Below are 18418 nucleotides of genomic sequence, written 5' to 3' on the forward strand. Positions count from 1 at the left end.
CCTTCAGGAGATGTTGGCTATGACTTTTGGTATTTCTCACTTTTATACTTTTTAAGACATTAAGGTTTTTGTGCAAATTATTCTCCCATTAAAAGTAATGGTAAATCCTTTCAAATCATTAAAAAGCTTCCTCCTCTTTCAAACTTAACTACTTCAGAATACTTTCAGGTAGAGACACCATTCAACCTTTAAAATGTTCACAATACATTCAGCTATTCCCAAATGATTCAGGTTTTTCAAATATTCAGCCAAATTTGAATTATGACAGTTTGAAATACTTTAAAATGTTTGCTCCTTCTTGATTTTTATGAATGAGCAGCAAGCAGAGTGGCACACTGCTGGCTGCTCTTTTTCTGATATTCAACTAAATTGTCAAACAAATTCCTCTAACGTTCATATAGTTTAACTTACAGAAACAAGTTATACCTTAAAATGTAGGAAAAATTGTCCCCTTTCAGCCAATGTAACTAAGTTCTTCCCTTTGGCACTTACTTTGGTTGTTCACAATGTGTGCTTCATGTTTTGGCTACTCGCAATGTTTTGTGGCTATCTTGTTGTTATGATCAGTGACCTATGCACTTTGTAAAGCTCTCTCTTGGAAGTCGCTTTGGATAAAAGCGTCTGCTAAATGAATGAATGTATGTAAATGTAACTACTAAAGAGCTCACATTTACAGATTTTCAGCTTTGAGCCTTGAAGCGAGAGCAGCCTTTCAAATTCTCTCACTAACTTCAATGGAGAGGTGGGTAAAATTCGTCAGAGAAAGCGAAAGAAACAAGATTTTGAAACTGCCGGTAGAGTCATATTTCTGACCGCACAGACATATAAAGGACATCTCTGGTTTCGGCAGAGTCTTGGGTCTCGGTAAATATCCTTATATTTTGGATTGGACGTATAGTTTTGCGTCTAGGTTAACTTGTTTGAGGTGTGGATTCTAGCTACATTAGTTATTCTCTCTGCCCAGCTCGTTAGCGATCACAGCTGCTCCATCGCCGTGGCAACCAAACAAACACGCACCAGGAAAGCAGAAGGAACACATTTTTGAAACTGCAGGTAGAGTCGTATTTCTGACTGCACAGACATATAAAGAATATCTCTGGTTTCGGCAGAGTCTTGGGTCTCGGAAAAATATCCTTATATTTTGGATTGGACGTACAGTTTTGCGTCTAGGTTATCTTGTTTGAGGTGTGGATTCTAGCTACATTTCTCTTCTCTGCCCTCAGCGCGTTAGCAATCATAGCTGCACCATCAGCGTAACGACAGACACGCACCACTCAGTCTCTCACACAGGTGATTGGTACGTTTACTTGACCATGAGAAACCCGATTACTAGCAATTGTCGGTTTATGCCAATAATACGATTACTCCGTTTACATGTGTAATTGGGTGTGCTTTGCCTTCGGCAAGGGCACAACCTTTGTTCTCTCACATATATATTTATTTATTTTTATTATTATTTATTTTCGCCCCCCTAAGGATCAGTCAATATTTGGACTACATACACAACGGCGGTGTCAAAAGGTTCGTCTTGTTAGCGATTGCGTTGGTTGTATTTTTATTTACGTTCCGTTGCATGGTTTAAGTAGAAATTGCGTTTTTGTGGTGAAAAGTGAAGCTAACGGTGGCTAATTTGCTAGCCACAGTCACTGACGTTACTAAACGTCACTACGTCACTAACGTCACGAAAACACGCGTGAAGCAGAACATTCGTTTCGCATCTGTTAACTTGGGGGATAGCTAGGCTAACTATAGCTTTACTGCAAGGCAGCTGCAGAAACGCCACAAGCAAAGAGGCCAGGGTGATAACTATTTACTCATTTTACTTTGTGATGTGAAACACAATTATGAAATGTAATGTACAATATTAGCTGATATTATTAAGGAAGTAGGCCCACATCTACTTTCGGAAACGGTAGTCTACTATTTCACTGAAGCATTAGCATGACATTAGCCTCTGTTGCCCGGGCAACACATACCACAGTGGTCTATGATGCATCTGTTTTCAATCGTTAAAATAAACATTCCTCACAAATACATTTGTTTTCTTTGTAGGATTTACTATGACATTACATTACAAGTAAACGATTTGTTGGTGAAATTATCATTACCTGTGGTTTCAAACCAGTGTTGCTCACTGCAACGCTGTAGCCTATGCGAGACACACGACAAAAACATCTAACTTACACAGCTGTTTAGGAAGTCAAACGGCGACAGAACATGTTCGGCACTCCCCTTACTTAAATCAAAAATCTTTCAATAGGTGAAACTATCTGACTACTAACCTGAACTTCATTGCCACAGCCTAAACTTTGTCAATCTGTTCATGAAAATAATTAATTTCAGCCTAAACCGTACAACGGAACGTTGAATCGAATTCAACCAACGCAATCGCTACCAAGACGAACACAGCAGTAGTCTAGTACTGTAGTAGTAGAATTTACGGGGCAGCTTCTACACACAGGGCTATATCGCATTTTGCATTGTTACTGACAATGATCGCTACCAGTGAGCTTTTTATGAATGAGCGATTTTCCACCACATAAATGTCAAGCTTATTTACGTTTTTGGGGGCAATCTTCCCCAGAATTGGCATACATCATGGTCAGAGCAACCCTCACTCAGGTATTACTTTTCTATTTGATTTTCAAAACCGTTTGTCCGGTACAGCCAATCAAAATCGGCCACAAAGCAACCAAACAGGAATTTGGATCAAATCTCAGCAAATCTTTGAGATGTCAACACCAAACTTGGTATGATGACTCGGAACCCTCTTCTGAGGATGTCCACACAATTTGGTGTCATGCGATCACTGGGCGTGGCCGCAGGAAGCCAAAATGTGTTTTGGCCAATAACTATTGATTTGTTTGCCTTTATTAAGTGATTCCTTTGTCTCATGATATCTTGGGACATCCCGTGTGTGACTCATAATAATTTGTGATAATAGCCGAATTGATGCGGCCGCCATTTTGAATGAATTGAAAAACGTTTATTTCTCTACTCCTCCTACACATGTTGTCCGATCTTCACCAAATTCAGCAAAGATTATCTTCAGACCAAGCGTCACAAAAGCTATCCCATGGTTTTTTGATTTTCTAAACCGTTTGCCCGGTACAGGCAATCAAAATGTGCCGTTAAGCCAGCAAACAGGAAGTTGGGTCGTATCTAAGCAAATCTTTGATGGATTCACACCAAACTTGCTGCGTGTACTCGTTGCTCTCTTCTGAGGATGTCTAAAATGTTTTCTGGGTCATTTGACTGCTTGGCCACCTCATTGCTGCTTGCAGCTATATTTGGATTTGGTCAGATTTGGTACCCCATTGGTAAGTCTGCAGCATGGATTTTTCTATACAGTGACAATTTGTGAAGAATATACATTTTTCAATGGTTCGCAATGTTTTGGAGGAATCCACCATTGCTGCTTGCAGCTATATTTAGGATTCCTCCGTAAGGAGGGAACCTATTGTTATTGTTAGTTTTATTATTAGGGGCCAAGCAGCGAAGCTGCGAGGCACCTATTGTAATTGAGTGTGCTCAAGCCTTCGGCGAGATCATTGTAACAAGGTATGTACATTGAGCTTCAAGTGTACACAATCGAGCTAGATAATTTTTCTTTAAGCAAGTTTCAGAAAAATCTGCAAAAATCGAGGCTCAACACTGTCATAGCCGATGATCTTTTGTTTGAAAGTTATGGCCATTCTAGTGACCAGTGCTTATAACGCTAGCTACGACTGTCATCATACAGTACTGTAGCTGCCATAGAACGGCGAAACTAGCTATGTCTATCGTTCGTTACCTACAAACAAATGCTTCGTAACAGTATTTACTTTTTATTGGCAATATTGACAACAGAGGTTAAAGAACTTGTCTTTAATCAAAAGATCGTCTCAGTTTTCAATTTGAAGCAGTATCTAGCTTACTGTAGGAAATCTCCCATTGCATCCTCTCTCTAGCTTCTTCGGCTAAAGGTGGACGACAATGACGATGCATGCATTATTCACGCCTACGGTGTTAATACAGTCTGTAAAAATGCCACTTTGACACACTTGCAAGAAATGATCCGCTGGTTAAATGTAGCATGATCTTATTTACCACCCACAATAGTTCAGCTTTTTTTTTGCAGCATTCTGAGTTAGAGTAGTAGAGTAGACTTTGCTGTGCAGTTGCACAGCAAAGTCACGTAATGTGACGAGATTGAATTTAAAAGTATAAAAAACTCACGAGGGACAACAACAACATCGGCAACCCTGCTGTAGCGGGGTTTGCTCGTTTAAAGATAGAAATACTCAATTTATCATAAGGTCTCGGGGCACCACCCTAATATTGGTTTAGGACATTAGGGAATCCTATGTTTAACATGTAATAATCAGTGTCATCTTTAGGAATGAATTCGTTCTAAGTGTAGAGCCAATCGTAACATCAGTGAACATGCACGTCAAAATATCTTTACAATGAATTTATTCAAGTAAGGTAAACAGATCTTATGAACAAGTTAGGTTATGGGTTTGATATGAGAGATTGGTTTCAATGAACAGAATGAAGTGGTTTAACTTAACGAAAGACAGAAATTGTACAATCAATGATTACATCCTTACAAATCATAAACAGAGCTCACGCTAATGCCATGTCGAGGAGGAAAGAGCTTTAGCCATAGTTACGTTTGATCAATGAGGTTGAGGGCGGTTTGCGCCAAAGGTCCTTTTGAAGAATCTGAAGTCAAAGCGCGGCTGCGGCTCAGTCATGTGACTGAATTTGCGGGATCTCAGTGAAGTCGCAATTAGAATTGCGTTTTTGATTCTTCTGTTGAAACATCCAGATAGTGTCGCGATCACTATAAAGTTGAATCTCAGGAGAAGCTTGGCGACGTCCTTGGAACGCCAATCCTAATGGCGTTCATGCCATGGTCGGTTTCGCTAGAGTCCGAGATTGATGGTCATCTTAGGGCTTTATACAGTTCAGAGTTCGAGGGAGGACCTGTCTGGGGTCAGATGTTGATTGGGGGGAGCTGGGTTCTCAACTCCCCCCTCATTCCTTCACACCTACCAAAGGTGTGATCTGATCTGGCTGGTTCATAAGATTGTTCAAATATTGATTTTGACATCTTGGTACAGTTACAAAATATAGTTGAATGATTGTTTTATTATGATATCTTTGTGTAGATACCAAGAATGACGTGGTTATCTTTCAGGAAGAAGGAGTTGTTACTAGAATCAAGATTTCAGTGAACACAACATTAAAACAAAGTAACAAACATGACACAAATATCCCTCTCATAATTCTCCACCTTGTACTCTTGTGGTAAAGGTGAAGTCTCAAGAACTTTCCTCAAAAGTTCTGATCAAGGTATGTTCTTTGTTCAAATCGCTGCCGAGACGGATAGCAAATGGTTGCTGGAGACGTGTTGTCTCAAGCAGGCCCTTTGAAGCTTGCAAGCTCCCAATTCTATAGTTCCTTTGAATTGGCGTTTGGTGGGTAATCAGCATACTGAGGGTGTCACGAAGGCTGTAGGTTTGTCTGATGTGATTGAATCACTTTTCAGGTGTGGCAAGATGTTGGCTCCGTGTGGTCTTGCTGACCTCACTACACTGCACTATGGATTATTATTTTGATGTCATCTTTAAATTAAGTGTCTGAACAGGACTGGGTGTGCAGGCACACATGATTAGTTTCTCTTCCACCTTGAACCTGAAACCTTGATTCTAGGTTAGAAATGTTGCAAATGACCAACGGTTGCTACGTTACAATAAACAAGCAACCAATCCGATTGGCCAATGCTTTTCACTGTTCAAACTTTTTTCTGTTTCTACATCTTTCAAATATTAATATTTTTCAGAATGGATTTTATTCGCCAAGAAACATCACACAGACAAGGAATTTACTGTGGCAGGAAGGTGCACACATTAAACATATAAGAATCTTAAATAAGTGTACAAGTCTAACTAATATTAAGGGGCTAAAAATGTATAAGGGTTAGAATGAAATAAAATATAAAATGGCTCTAACATAACGCTTTAACATTTATGAAATTAAATAAGATACCCCTTTCATCACTCTTTTTTCTCCTTTTTCAACCGTGAGAAAATATTGCAATGCATAACAATGACAGATATACTCTCACCATTTTGTTTTTAAAGCACATACCTCTTAAAATTTTTGTAAAACCTTCACTATTCAAGCCATCAAAACAATCGTTTCAACTGCTTTCAGCAAACACACACATTTTCTTCAGGAAATGTACCTTTCTAGTTTCAAATATGACTCAATTGATTAAATTGCTATGGTGTAAACTCAGCAGGAAGAGGAACTTCTTCCTCCCCTTGAGCCCAGGGCCTCCACTTCAAGGCCAAGACAAAGACACAAGGTATGAGCAATGAACCTTGAAACACAGTAGTCAAATGGACACCTTCAACATTATCCAACTGTGCCTTGCAAAGGGACAATGGGCCTCATGTACGTACATTCGCAAACGTAGCGTTATTAGCGCCATGGCCAACCCACAGATTGCGCACGCTGTGATACTTCAGTTTATGTTGTATTTACGAAACCTGTAGGTCATCGGGTAATCAGCACCTTTCTCTGCCCACTATACCGTACATTGCGAGCATTTAAACTCGCAATTGAATGGGCATCCTTCAAGCGTTCTATCATGGGTCAGACACCAAAGTAAAAACAGCGATGACTGTTTGAAACGATCCTGATGTCAATATTTGTAATGTAGCGAGGAGTTTAAAACTGCTGGAATGGAATGTGAACGCTGAGTCGGAGATTCGATGTAATCTTTGATTTTTTCCAGTAACTGTAATATTGCATGGCTGCCTAATCTGTAACGCGTGATGATTTTGTGTTCACTCAACTCAAGTGTGATCCTTGTGGAAAAAATCCTTTGGCCTATGTCTTTTTTTTGTCTTTTAACCCGTTTGCTCGGGTTACGGCTGTCATTTCACCAGGAGACATATGCGCATTCTGGTGTACGCCTCTTTTTAACAGGTGGATAATTTTCACCGCAAAATAGAGGTGCGCTTTCACAGGCGTTTTTTGTACATACCGCGGAATACATAATTAGGCGCAGTTAATGCATCCCCTCCCATCTCTTTATGGGAAACTCCCACTTTCCCCTGGACATTCCCGTGAATGCATATGCATGACACGGAAAAGGGCAAATTTGCCATTTTCAGTTCCTGCGACAGGCAGTCTGCGCTTTACCTCAGTGCGGCATGTTTGTACATACCTCACCATGCTTTTACATGCAAATTGCGAAACAAATAAATTTACATTTATGCATTTAGCAGACGCTTTTATCCAAAGCGACTTCCAAGAGAGAGCTTTACAAAAGAGCATAGGTCACTGATCATAACAACGAGATAGCCACAAACATTGCGAGTAAGGCTGGAGGAGAGACTTTATGTCGTCGGGTGCAGTCCCATTCACCGCTCGGAAGGTCAGTACCAGAGTCTTGAATCTGAGACGGGCTGTGATGGGAAGCCAGTGGAGGGAGATGAGGAGCGGGTTAACATGGGAGCGTCTGGGTAGATTGAAGACCAGACGGGCCGCCGCTTTCTGAATCCTCTGGAGAGGGCGGGTTGCGCATGCTGGGAGACCGGCGAGCAGCGAGTTGCAGTAGTCCAACTTTGAGAGGACAAGTGCTTGCTGGGTGGAATGCTCAGACAGGTATCTCCTGATCTTCCGGATGTTGTAGAGGGTGAATCTACACGACCGGGAGACCGCAGCAATGTGGGCTGTGAGGGAGAGCTCGTCATCCATGGTCACCCCGAGGTTGCTGGCAGAGGATGAAGGGGTCACCGTCGCAGATCCCAGGGTAATTGAGAGATCGTGGGAGATGGAGGGTTTGGCTGGGATGATGACGAGTTCTGTTGTGGCGAGGTTCAGCTGGAGGTGGTGCTCGGTCATCCAGGTGGAGATGTCTGTGAGGCAGGCCTCGATCCTAGCTGAGATCCCCGGATCAGTCGGGGGGAACGACAGGTACAGCTGCGTGTCGTCAGCATAGCAGTGGTAGGAGAATGCGGTGGTAGGAGAATGTAAGAGAAAGCCATGGGAGGTGATAATTGGTCCAAGTGAGGTGGTGTAGAGGGAGAAGAGGAGGGGTCCAAGGACGGAGCCCTGTGGGGCACCAGTGGAGAGCTGGTGGGGGCCTTACACTTTGCCTCTCCAGGAGACCTGGTAGGATCTTCCCGACAGGTAGGATAAGATCAACTGGAGTGCAGTGCCAGTGATGCCCATCTCAGAAAGTCTGGCCAGCAGGATTTGATGGTTAACCGTATCAAACGCTGCAGAAAGGTCCAGCAGAATGATGACGGATGACCTCGAAGCCGCTCTGGCAGACTGGAGGGCAGTGGTGACTGACAGGAGGGCAGTTTCTGTGGAGTGGCCAGTGTTGAAGCCCGATTGGTTGGGGTCAAGCAGGTTGTTCTGAGAGAGGAAGTTTGACAGTTGTTTAGTACAGCGCGTTCAATTGTTTTAGAAAAGAAGGGTAGTAGTGATACCGGTCTGTAGTTCTGGAGGACGGCTGGGTTAAGGGAGGGTTTTTTGAGTAGAGGGCTAACTCTGGCCTGTGAAGGCAGAGGGTAAAGTGCCGGAAGTAAGAGAAGAGTTAAGGACATGGAGAAGAAAAGTTATGATGGAGTGAGAAATGGTTTGAAAGAGAGGGGAGGGGACTGGATCAAGGGGACAGAAGGTGGGACGATGAGAGAGAATGAGGTCAGAGATCTCTGCCTCGGACAGGGGAGAGAAAGAGTTTAGACATTTAGTTGGGTCAGTCATAGAGGGTGAGTGGGTTGGAAAGGTGGGTTCAGGGAACCGACTGCTAATGTCAGCAACTTTTTTCTCAAAGAAGGAGGAGAAGTCGTCTGCTGTCAGGGGGGAGGGGAGGGGAGGTGGGTTAAGAAGGGTGGAGAAGGTAAAGAAGGAGTCTGTCAAAGCACTTATCACTGGGACAAAGATTGTCCCCACAAAAATTAGCAGACAAAATGTACAGAGGATGTTGAGAGGTTACCACAAAAGTAAGATGTGTAGATGAGTGCAACATAACTTTGTTTTCAAAGGATTTATTGTCTGGCTGAGATCTTCATGGTAGAGGCTTTGGGATCAGCTGTCCTTGACACAGCATGTACCAGAACAGTATGTGGAGAAAAGTGGCTTGGTCATTATGTAAGTGGATTACAACAGAATGAATTAGCCAAACTGGAGACCAAAGACGGTGCCAGAGCATTCCGGTTTGGTGATGGCAGACTTGTCCATTCTACGAAGAGTGTGAAAATTCCAGCTGTGATAGGTCAAACGAAATGACATCTAGACACTGAAGTTGTTCCGGTAGACATCCCTTTGCTCTTAATCAAAGCATCACTGAAAAGAGCAGGTGCTGTGTTTGACATTGAACATGACAAAGCTGTAATGTTTAAGCAGCCAGTGAAAATTGAGTTAACCTATTCAGGCCACTATTGCGTGAACTTAAAACCTGAGGTTGGTCCTGAAGAGAGTGAGATTCACGATGAAGAGGAAATTCTCACTGTGACTGGAAATATGACTACACAGGACAAACAGAAGACTCTGCTGAAGCTACACAAACAATTCGGACATGCTTCAGTAGAGAAACTGAAAAGACTAATGGACTCTGCAGGTAACCGTGATGATGAATGCATTGGAATCCTAAAAAACATTGTTAGCAACTGTGAAACATGCGTTAGATACAGCAAGCCAAAGCCAGCTGTGGGTTTACCCATGGCTTCAACCTACAATGAGACAGTTGCTGTGGATTTGCATGAGCTAGAACCAGGAGTGTGGTATCTGCATATCAATGATCACTTTCAGTGCGCGGAGTATTGTCACGACCAAGAAGCCTAAAGAAATTGTGAAGCATCTCATTCATCGCTGGATAAGTGTACATGGGCCTCCCCATAGACTCTTCAGTGAAAATGGAGGGGAATTTAACAATGAAGAAATAAGGGATATGGCTTAAAAAAAATTGACATTGAACTCAAGACCACTGCAGCTTACAGTCCATGGAGTAATGGCCTTTTGGAAAGACATAACCAAACCCTCACTGAAATCCTGTTGAAAAAAAAAAAAAGACGATTGATGGAATTGGGGAAGGGCTCTGGATTGGGCTTTGTTGGCAAATAATTCAATGTGCACGACTACAGCCCATATTAACTTGTGTTTGGCCAAAACCCAAATATGCCGTCAGTCCTGACTGATAAGCCACCAGCCCTTGAAAACACTACACCTAACAACTGGATAGCTCAACATATTGCAACTTTACATGCTGCATGACGAGCCTTTACAGAGGCAGAATGCTCTGAGAGGATCCGGCGAGCCCTTCGTAAACAACTGCGGCCTAATGATGAGCAATACAGAACAGGGGACAAAGTGTACTACAAACGGGCTGATTGCACAGAATGGAAAGGTCCAGGTGTGGTCATTGGCCAATACGGTGTAGTGGTTTTTGTGAGGCATGGCGGCACCTATGTCAGTGTACATCATTCCAGGCTGAGAAAGATTGATACTCAGCCGACGGTGGTGGAAGACATGGAAACTCAAGATGAAACTCAGCAGGCGGTGTCCGAAGGCCAAACAATGTTACCACACTCTGGGTTCAAATATGAAAACTGTGACACGGACAGTGTGGAAGAGATGGCTGCAAATTATGACTCACCTGACTTGGAGCACAACAATCAGTCTGAGCAGGATGGGTGTGCACAAACTGATACATTACAGACAGCCACTGTTGCAACTCCTGAAAGACTGCAGCTGAAAGCTGGAAAAGTAGTGACATATACAGACATGGAAAGTGGATAAACAGTAACGGGAAAGATTCTTGGCCGTGCAGGAAAGGCCACTGGAAAAAAACTGAGACTGCTTTAATCTGCAATACAGTGGACCAGAGGAAATTGCTGGTACTACAGGGTCAGTCAATCTGAGTCAGATGGAGAATGTTCACATGGCTCCATCTGAGCATGCTGACCTGTGCACAGACAGTTATGAAGATGACATTCTTCTGATGGACGATTATGTTTTTCACCTTGCTAAACAAGCTGAACTATGTAACTGGAAAGAGAATTACATCTTTGAAGAAGTGAGAGATGAGGGTCAAAAGTGCATCTCGACACGGTGGGTGTGTACACTGAAAGAGACTCCTGATGGTGTTGCACCTAAAGCTAGACTAGTTTCTAGAGGCTTTGTAGAAATAAACAGGGAGGAGCTACCAAAGGACTCTCCTACATGTGCTCCGAGTCTCTAAGAATGATCATGGCAGTCATCTGTCAAAGGAAATGGCAACTGAATTCCATGGACATTAAAGCAGTGTTTTTACAAGGCAAAGAATTGACTCAAAATATCTACATTGGTCCACCACCAGAGGCTCAGAGCCAAGGAATTCTGTGGAAACTGAAGAACGGACTAGCAGACGCCTCTCTTTATTGGTACAATAAAGTGAAAGACACCATGTATCAGTTGGGAGCTGTCTTGTCACAAGTTCACCCAGCAGTCTTCTACTGGCTGGATGATTCCTATAATGTAATGGGAGTCCTCGCTTGCCACGTGGATGACTTTATCTGGGGAGGTTCAGAAATGTTCTCCACAACAGTCATACCACGCTTGAAAGCAGCTTCCCAAGTAGGATGAGAAGAGCATGACACCTTCAACTACATTGGAATAAAGTTTAATTCTATAAATGACAAGATACAGGTACAACAGAGTACTTACATACATAATCTGCAACCCATTCCAGTGCATCCAGCTAGAGCTACTCAGCAAGAGGCTCCTTTAACAGACAAGGAAGTTGACATGCTTAGGTCAAAGATTGGACAGATTATATGGGTCACAAGACAAACAAGGCCTGATGTAATGTGTGATGTATCCATCCTGGCTTCCAGTACAAAACATGCAACTGTTCAGACCCTGTATGAACAAACTTGTCAAGAAACTAAAATCTGATGACCTTGAAGTTCCAGCACCTAGGAAAAGATGGCTCCCTGAAGCTAGTAGTGTTCAGTCATTCTTCAATGGGCAACCTTCCAGATGGAGGTACTCAGGGTGGGCATCTTATCCTGCTTATGGAAGAAAATTGAAGATTCTCACCTATATGCTGGCAATCAAAAAGAATCAGAAGAGTTGTCAGAAGCACTTGGCAGGAGAGACTTTGGCTCTTGCAAAATGGCATTGACAATGCAATATTCTTAGCTACACTGTTTTCAGAACTTATTGTAGGTGACTGCAAGCACAGAGGTCTACCCATTGTATGTGTAACTGACAATAACTCACTGCTTGATGCTGTTAAGTCCACCAAATCAGTTACTGAGAAGAGACTGCGTCTTGAAATCAGCAATGTCAAAGAGCTCATTAAATCTGGAGCCATTCAAAACATCATGTGGTCAGCTTCCAAAGAACAGCTCGCTGACTGCTGGACAAAGAAAGGAACATCAGCACTTGTCCTGTTGAGGGATCTCAATGAAGGTGTATGGCAACTTAAATAATGAAAGGACAAAATAACAAATCAAAGAGACTTGTGATATAAGAAAAAAAATTGTACTTTGTTTAGTGAACAGTTCAGTTCAAATGAGGAACTGAGTTGTTTATTTTTTTCCTTAAGAAAAAGGGGGAGTTTGTTAAGTATAACTGCGCATGTGCGGTTCGGGGCAGGAAGTTTTGTAGAAGTGAACAATACCTGTGATGCATGTGCTCCAGTAAAGTGATATACTTAATACTCAATATTGTCGTCTATTCGAGTTAACAGTTGGAGCAGACAATGTGAGGGCCCTGAATAAAAGAACCCTGGAGCTCGATAAGAGTATAAGAGGCTCGATATAGAGTATTTTTGGTTGAAGGAAACACACATTTCTGATATGGAAATAATTAGAAAATGGGTCAAAGCAACCCAAGGACAACAGAAGGGGTTAAGGGGAGACACCCCAGTGAATAGGGATAACATATCAACATGATACTACATAAAAGTACCCGTAGCGAAATAACGCAACGCTATGCATACAGTCTGTGGGACTGTGAGCGCACGGTTCGATGTGTCGCATTGGCAACATACGGCTCAAGAAGCTGGCAAAGATATGCAATTCTATTTACGTATCTCTAAATCTATATATTTCATAAAGATACTCATCAGGGAATGCCAAAGGTCAGGATTTGTGTGTGTGTGTGTGTGTGTGTATGTATGGGTGGGTTGGGAACCACTGATCTAATTAAATAAGCCAAAGCAGACATGACTGCCAACAATGTTTACTCCTAGCCGCCAACATGCTCCATTTATAAACAAAAAAGACATTGGCCTAACATCCTGCTCTATATTTGTGCAGTAGCTCAGCACTAAACTGTTTTAGTATGTTGAACCTTATGTTTATTTAGGACACACATGCGACTGTTGGTGTCTTTTTAGGAGCACGGGAGAGCTGGGAGTATGACTCAAGTGCAAGAGACCTCCAGAGTCCAGATATCCAAAACCAGCAACCCCGGCATCAGTTGGTGTACCTCAAGAAACGTTTGGAGCAGCCTGGAACTGTTCTTGAACAGCAAGCCGCCCTCCACAAGCTCCTGGCCCAGACAAGTGCCCGTGTAGCCCCACTAGGTGGAAACTACCTGGAGCTTGCCAACACGGTGAGTAAACCTCTACCTATATCTAGGTATTTTAAAATAAATTATATGACAAACAGGAAGCCAGTGTATAGACCTCAGAACGGGAGTGATGTGATCTACTTTTTTGGTCTTAGTGAGGAATAAGCTGTTGCCAAGCTGTCAGAGTTGTTTGAGAGACCTGTAAAGACACCGTAACAGTAGTCATGTTGACTAAAGACATGCATGGATGAAGTTTTTCCAGATCTTTGCTGGGACACAAGTCCTTTACCTACCTTATATCCACACATAGCCACGTTCTTGTTGATTCATTCTGCCTTCGCCAATTCAGTTTTTGCACTCTCTCACGCACTATCGCTCAGTGAAAGAGATGTGATTCGAATATTCACGATTGGAGAGTGTCAAGATGGCCGCTACACTCTGCCCTTTCGATTGACACCTTGTTTGACTGAATAGGAGCTTCCATGGTGACAGCCCTCTAAAGCCAACTAGGTGTCTGTGTATCCTGCCCCCCCCCCCCCCCCCCCCCACACACACACACACTCGTTCTAAACTAATTTCTCAAACTGGCTCTGAAATGAGCTTGTTAGCCTTGTAGCTAAGGAAATGCTGCAAATGCTAATACTCAACATGATGGGTATCTGTGAGCCTTCAAAATAAAACCAATGTGTTCATGCTTCAGTTTTTGTGTTTCAGCAATACTAATGGGGGATTTAGCGATAATATATGATAGTTCTAAGTACCACCTTCCATTAGAGATAACAATTATGAAAAATAATATTTTTTTATCCTAAGTATTTGACCTTGGTTACAAAGGGTCATTTTGGAGTCTCCAAAAGGCCCTTTAAGAAAACGCCTGGATGTACTCTTATAAAACATTTGTCAAATATGAATATATTGTGGTATTATGTTTGACTCTTGATTTGAATTGGGTAAGGCTTCAAGCTGTGGTCCAATTCTGTCTTCCAGCTAATACCTACCACCTCTAGGCCTCTTCAGGCCTAGAGGTGGTAGGTAAACAAAATCTAGGCGGAAATAGCTTTTTCAGGTGATAGTAGGCTGAGTTTGTAATGATCTTAAAGTGGCTATTGAAATTCAGATATGAATCCATGAGTACATGAAGATTTCTGGCTTGGTTTGTATTTTTTTTGCTTTTTTATTTTTTAAGCTGAGAGCTCACTTCAGAATCAGAATTCGGTTTATTCGCCATGTATGTTAACAAACACGGAATTTACTGTGGCAGGGAGGTGCAAAACACTAAACATATACAAATCTTAAATTAAGTAAAAGTACAAAAGTTTAACTATTTCTAAGAACTAAACAATCTAAGAATACAACAATTTAAATATAAAATAAAATATATATAAAAATGATCAGCGTGAGTGGTCAACATAGTGAAATCGGATACTGAGGTAAGGTAGCTTGTGCATACTGTAATTGCCATTAGATGGACTTATAATAGTTAAATAAGTGAATTAATGTCAATGGGAGTCCTTGGCCTTGTTGAAGAGGCCAGTAACAGATGGAAAGAAACTGTTCTTATGGCGTGAGGTTTTGGTCCTGATGGACTGCAGCCTTCTGCCGGAGGGGAAATGCTGGAACAGGGAGTGACCAGGGTGGGAGGGGTCGGCCACAATCTTCCTCGCACGCCTCAGGGTCCTCGAGGTGTGCAGGTCCTCGAGGGTAGGCAGATTGCAGCCAATCACCTTCTCAGCAGTGCGGATGATACGCTGCAGTCTGCAGCATATCAGAAAACAATGACTTCAGTTTTGTTCTTTGTTAGAAGAACATTCTAGCACAGCCAATCGTTTATTTGTTTAATGCACTTACTCAGTGCTTGTATGAGATTATCATCTCCTGGTAATATGGTTATGTAAATCATGGAAAAAACAAAATGCACAAAACAAGTTACCGTAATTATGCAAATGGTACTTCTATCTGCATAACTACTGCAACATATTTTGTGTATTATTATGTTTTCCATGATCTGAACTTGTGGGGAACATGTAGCCTTGATGTTGAACAGAAGAGGCCCCAGAATGGAGCCTTGGGGAATGCCAGGGGTCATTTTTAGTCTGCTCAGATGTGTAATTACCAAAAGACACAAACTAGTTCCTGTCCTTCAAGTAAAATTCAAAACAGTTTAGTACCGCGCCAGAATGTCCCAACCAGTTTTCCAGTCAGTCTAGTAATATGTTTTGGTTTATAGTGTCAAATGCAGCACTGAAATCAAACAATACCTACCAAGACAAAAATTCTGCATTCTTCCTGTATTTAATCAGATGCCATTGGAGACCTTAATGAGCAATAAGAATGCAGTGGTTTGGTCCTGACATCAAAACAGTTGTTTAGTGCCAAGAAATTCACCTGCTTTTTAAATTATTTTACTTCAAGTCAGGGAGTCAGGTGGCTGAGCGGTTAGAGAATCGGGCTAGTAATCAGAAGGTCGCTGGTTCAAATTTCCTGCCGTGCAAAATGACGTTGTGTCCTTGGGCAAGGCACTTCACCCTACTTGCCTCGGGGGAATGTCCCTGTACTTACTGTAAGTCGCTCTGGATAAGAGCGTCTGCTAAATGTAATGTAAATGTAATTCGGTAGAGTAACCATACTCATCAGGAAAGGAGTATTAACCTGTCAAGGATGATGATGAATGAAAACAATTGAGAATTGACAGTAATTTTTACATTTACATTACATTTAGTCATTTAGCAGACTTTTATCCAGAGCGACTTACAGTAAGTACAGGGATATTCCCCCCGAGTAGCACATTATGTGTAAAACTAAAGTTTCATTTGATAAAATCAAGTAGGTGGCCTCTACTACAACTAGCCTGACAGATCATTTAGAATAAATTTGTTCTACGGACTAAATATAATAAATAGGCTCATCTCGGGCATTGCGTACAGGAACACAGTAAATTGTGAATGCATGTTTCAGGCTCTTTGAATATCCATTCCCCCTTCTAATTTGATTGTGCAGTGTATCAATGCATTTGGTCTCAACAGTTCCTTTCAACATTGTCTACTCAAATCCAATTACCCAACATTCCAATCATTCCATTCTGATACTTACAGCTCAAGAAAACATGTAATTAAGCTTACTGTTACGTTCACTAGGGCTGTCCCCACTCAGTCGACTGGTCGATTGTTTGGTTGATATGCTCTTGGTCGGCTAAGATTTATTTTTGTCTTAATTTTTTTGTAATGAGATATATATATATATATATAATTTTTTTTAATAAAAGCTTGACTACAGGTAGCTAGCGACTGCGGTGTACCTGGCTTCCTTTCCAGTGGCTTACAGTCTTGCTAAACAGAGAATCAGAGACATGACAACCTCGTTGGCTTTGGCTGGATTCAAACCTCTGACGTTTGCCATTGCCAGGACACCAACTTATCCGAGTGAGCTATTCTCAGTGCTGGAAATCACAGAGTTCAGTTACTCTGTAAAAATATAAGCAGTTTTTCCTGTGGCAAGCGGTTGTCAGATTTGGCCCAAGTTTAAACGGCTGTAATTCAGTCCTATTTTGACGTCAAGGTGATTGTGGTCTGAAGATAATCTTTGCAAAATTTGGTGAATATTGGATACATTTTGTAGGAGTAGGGGAAAAAACTTTTATTCATTCATTCAAAATGGCGGCCGCATCAATTCAGCTGGTATCACAAGTTAACATGTGTCAGACACGGGATCGCCCCCTAGCGGTTAGATGACACAACCTTTTGTGGACCTCTTTGGAACAGGGTCCCGAGCACCTGTACCACGTTTGATGTCAAATCAGCAAATATTTCCTGAGATATGATCTCACTTCCTGTTTTGGCGGCTTCATCGCCGACTTTGATCAGCTTTACCGGAAAAACAGTTGTGAAAACGTTTGTGAGGCTTGATCTGAAGCGCCACCTACAGGTGAAATGGCATGACCTATTTTGGACCTCTTTAGAACAGGGTCTCTAGTCCCTATACCACATTTGGTGTCAATGCAGTAAAGAGCTGCTGAGATGACCGCACTTCTTTTATGGTGGCTTTGTTGACGACTTTGATTGGCTGTTCCAGTCAAAAAAACATGTGATGTCTTTTGTGGGGCTTGGTCTGAAGATGACCTGTGCCAAATTTGGTGAATATTGGACAAACTTTATGGGAGAGGTAGCAAAAAAACATTCAATTCAAAATGGCGGCCATATGAATTCGGCCACATCTTGTGGTTGGCTGTAACTAACAAACGGTTGCAAAAATAAAAACGGCATGGGATAACTTTTGTGAGGCTTGGTCCGAAAATCATCTGTGGCAATTTTGAAGAAGATTCAACCAGAATTGTAGGAGGAGTATTGAAAAAAGGTTTTACTTAAAATTCAAGATGGCGGGCACAGTAAAATTGCTTTTATATACTTTAGTAAATGTATATGTCTCAGTTACAATCATTTGCGTCTCATGCTAACACCGCCATATTTATTTATGTTGTCCCACTGCTTCTGCAGTCTCAACACCACGAACCAAACTAAAACGGCCTCTTGTGGACAAAATAAAACCATGTCTCCTTACAAACTGAGACACATCACATGTGGAGATATTCTAACAATTCTAACATGACATGTTATAAATCATGAACATTACAACCCTCCTTATTTTTACTTTTTTGTTTTTGTTTGTTTACTGTCCACATTATTCAAAGTTAGTGAGGTATGATGGGGGTCCTCTGTTGATCCTGACTGGGTATCTGCGAACAGGCGACTGTGACCCAGGGGGTCAGGGTCTAGGTATTCTGGGGTTTGTTCGGGAAGAATATCAGTCCAGTTCATGACATCTTGTCCACCACTCATGCCTTTCAAATCAC

The 18418-nt window shown here is 42.0% G+C and overlaps 1 protein-coding gene across 2 annotated transcripts in view; it reads left to right on the top strand.

The window, feature by feature from the left end:
• mcc (MCC regulator of WNT signaling pathway) overlaps nt 1–18418 on the top strand; it is a 348154-nt gene that overhangs the window by 9311 nt on the left and 320425 nt on the right. For both annotated transcript variants that reach the window (XM_067249821.1, XM_067249822.1), the window contains exon 3: nt 13397–13614. In XM_067249821.1, the coding sequence (XP_067105922.1) occupies nt 13397–13614 (218 nt within the window). The remainder of the gene's footprint in view (nt 1–13396; nt 13615–18418) is intronic.

Source organism: Osmerus mordax, chromosome 14, assembly GCF_038355195.1.
Source record: "Osmerus mordax isolate fOsmMor3 chromosome 14, fOsmMor3.pri, whole genome shotgun sequence".
NCBI classification, from domain to species: domain Eukaryota; kingdom Metazoa; phylum Chordata; class Actinopteri; order Osmeriformes; family Osmeridae; genus Osmerus; species Osmerus mordax.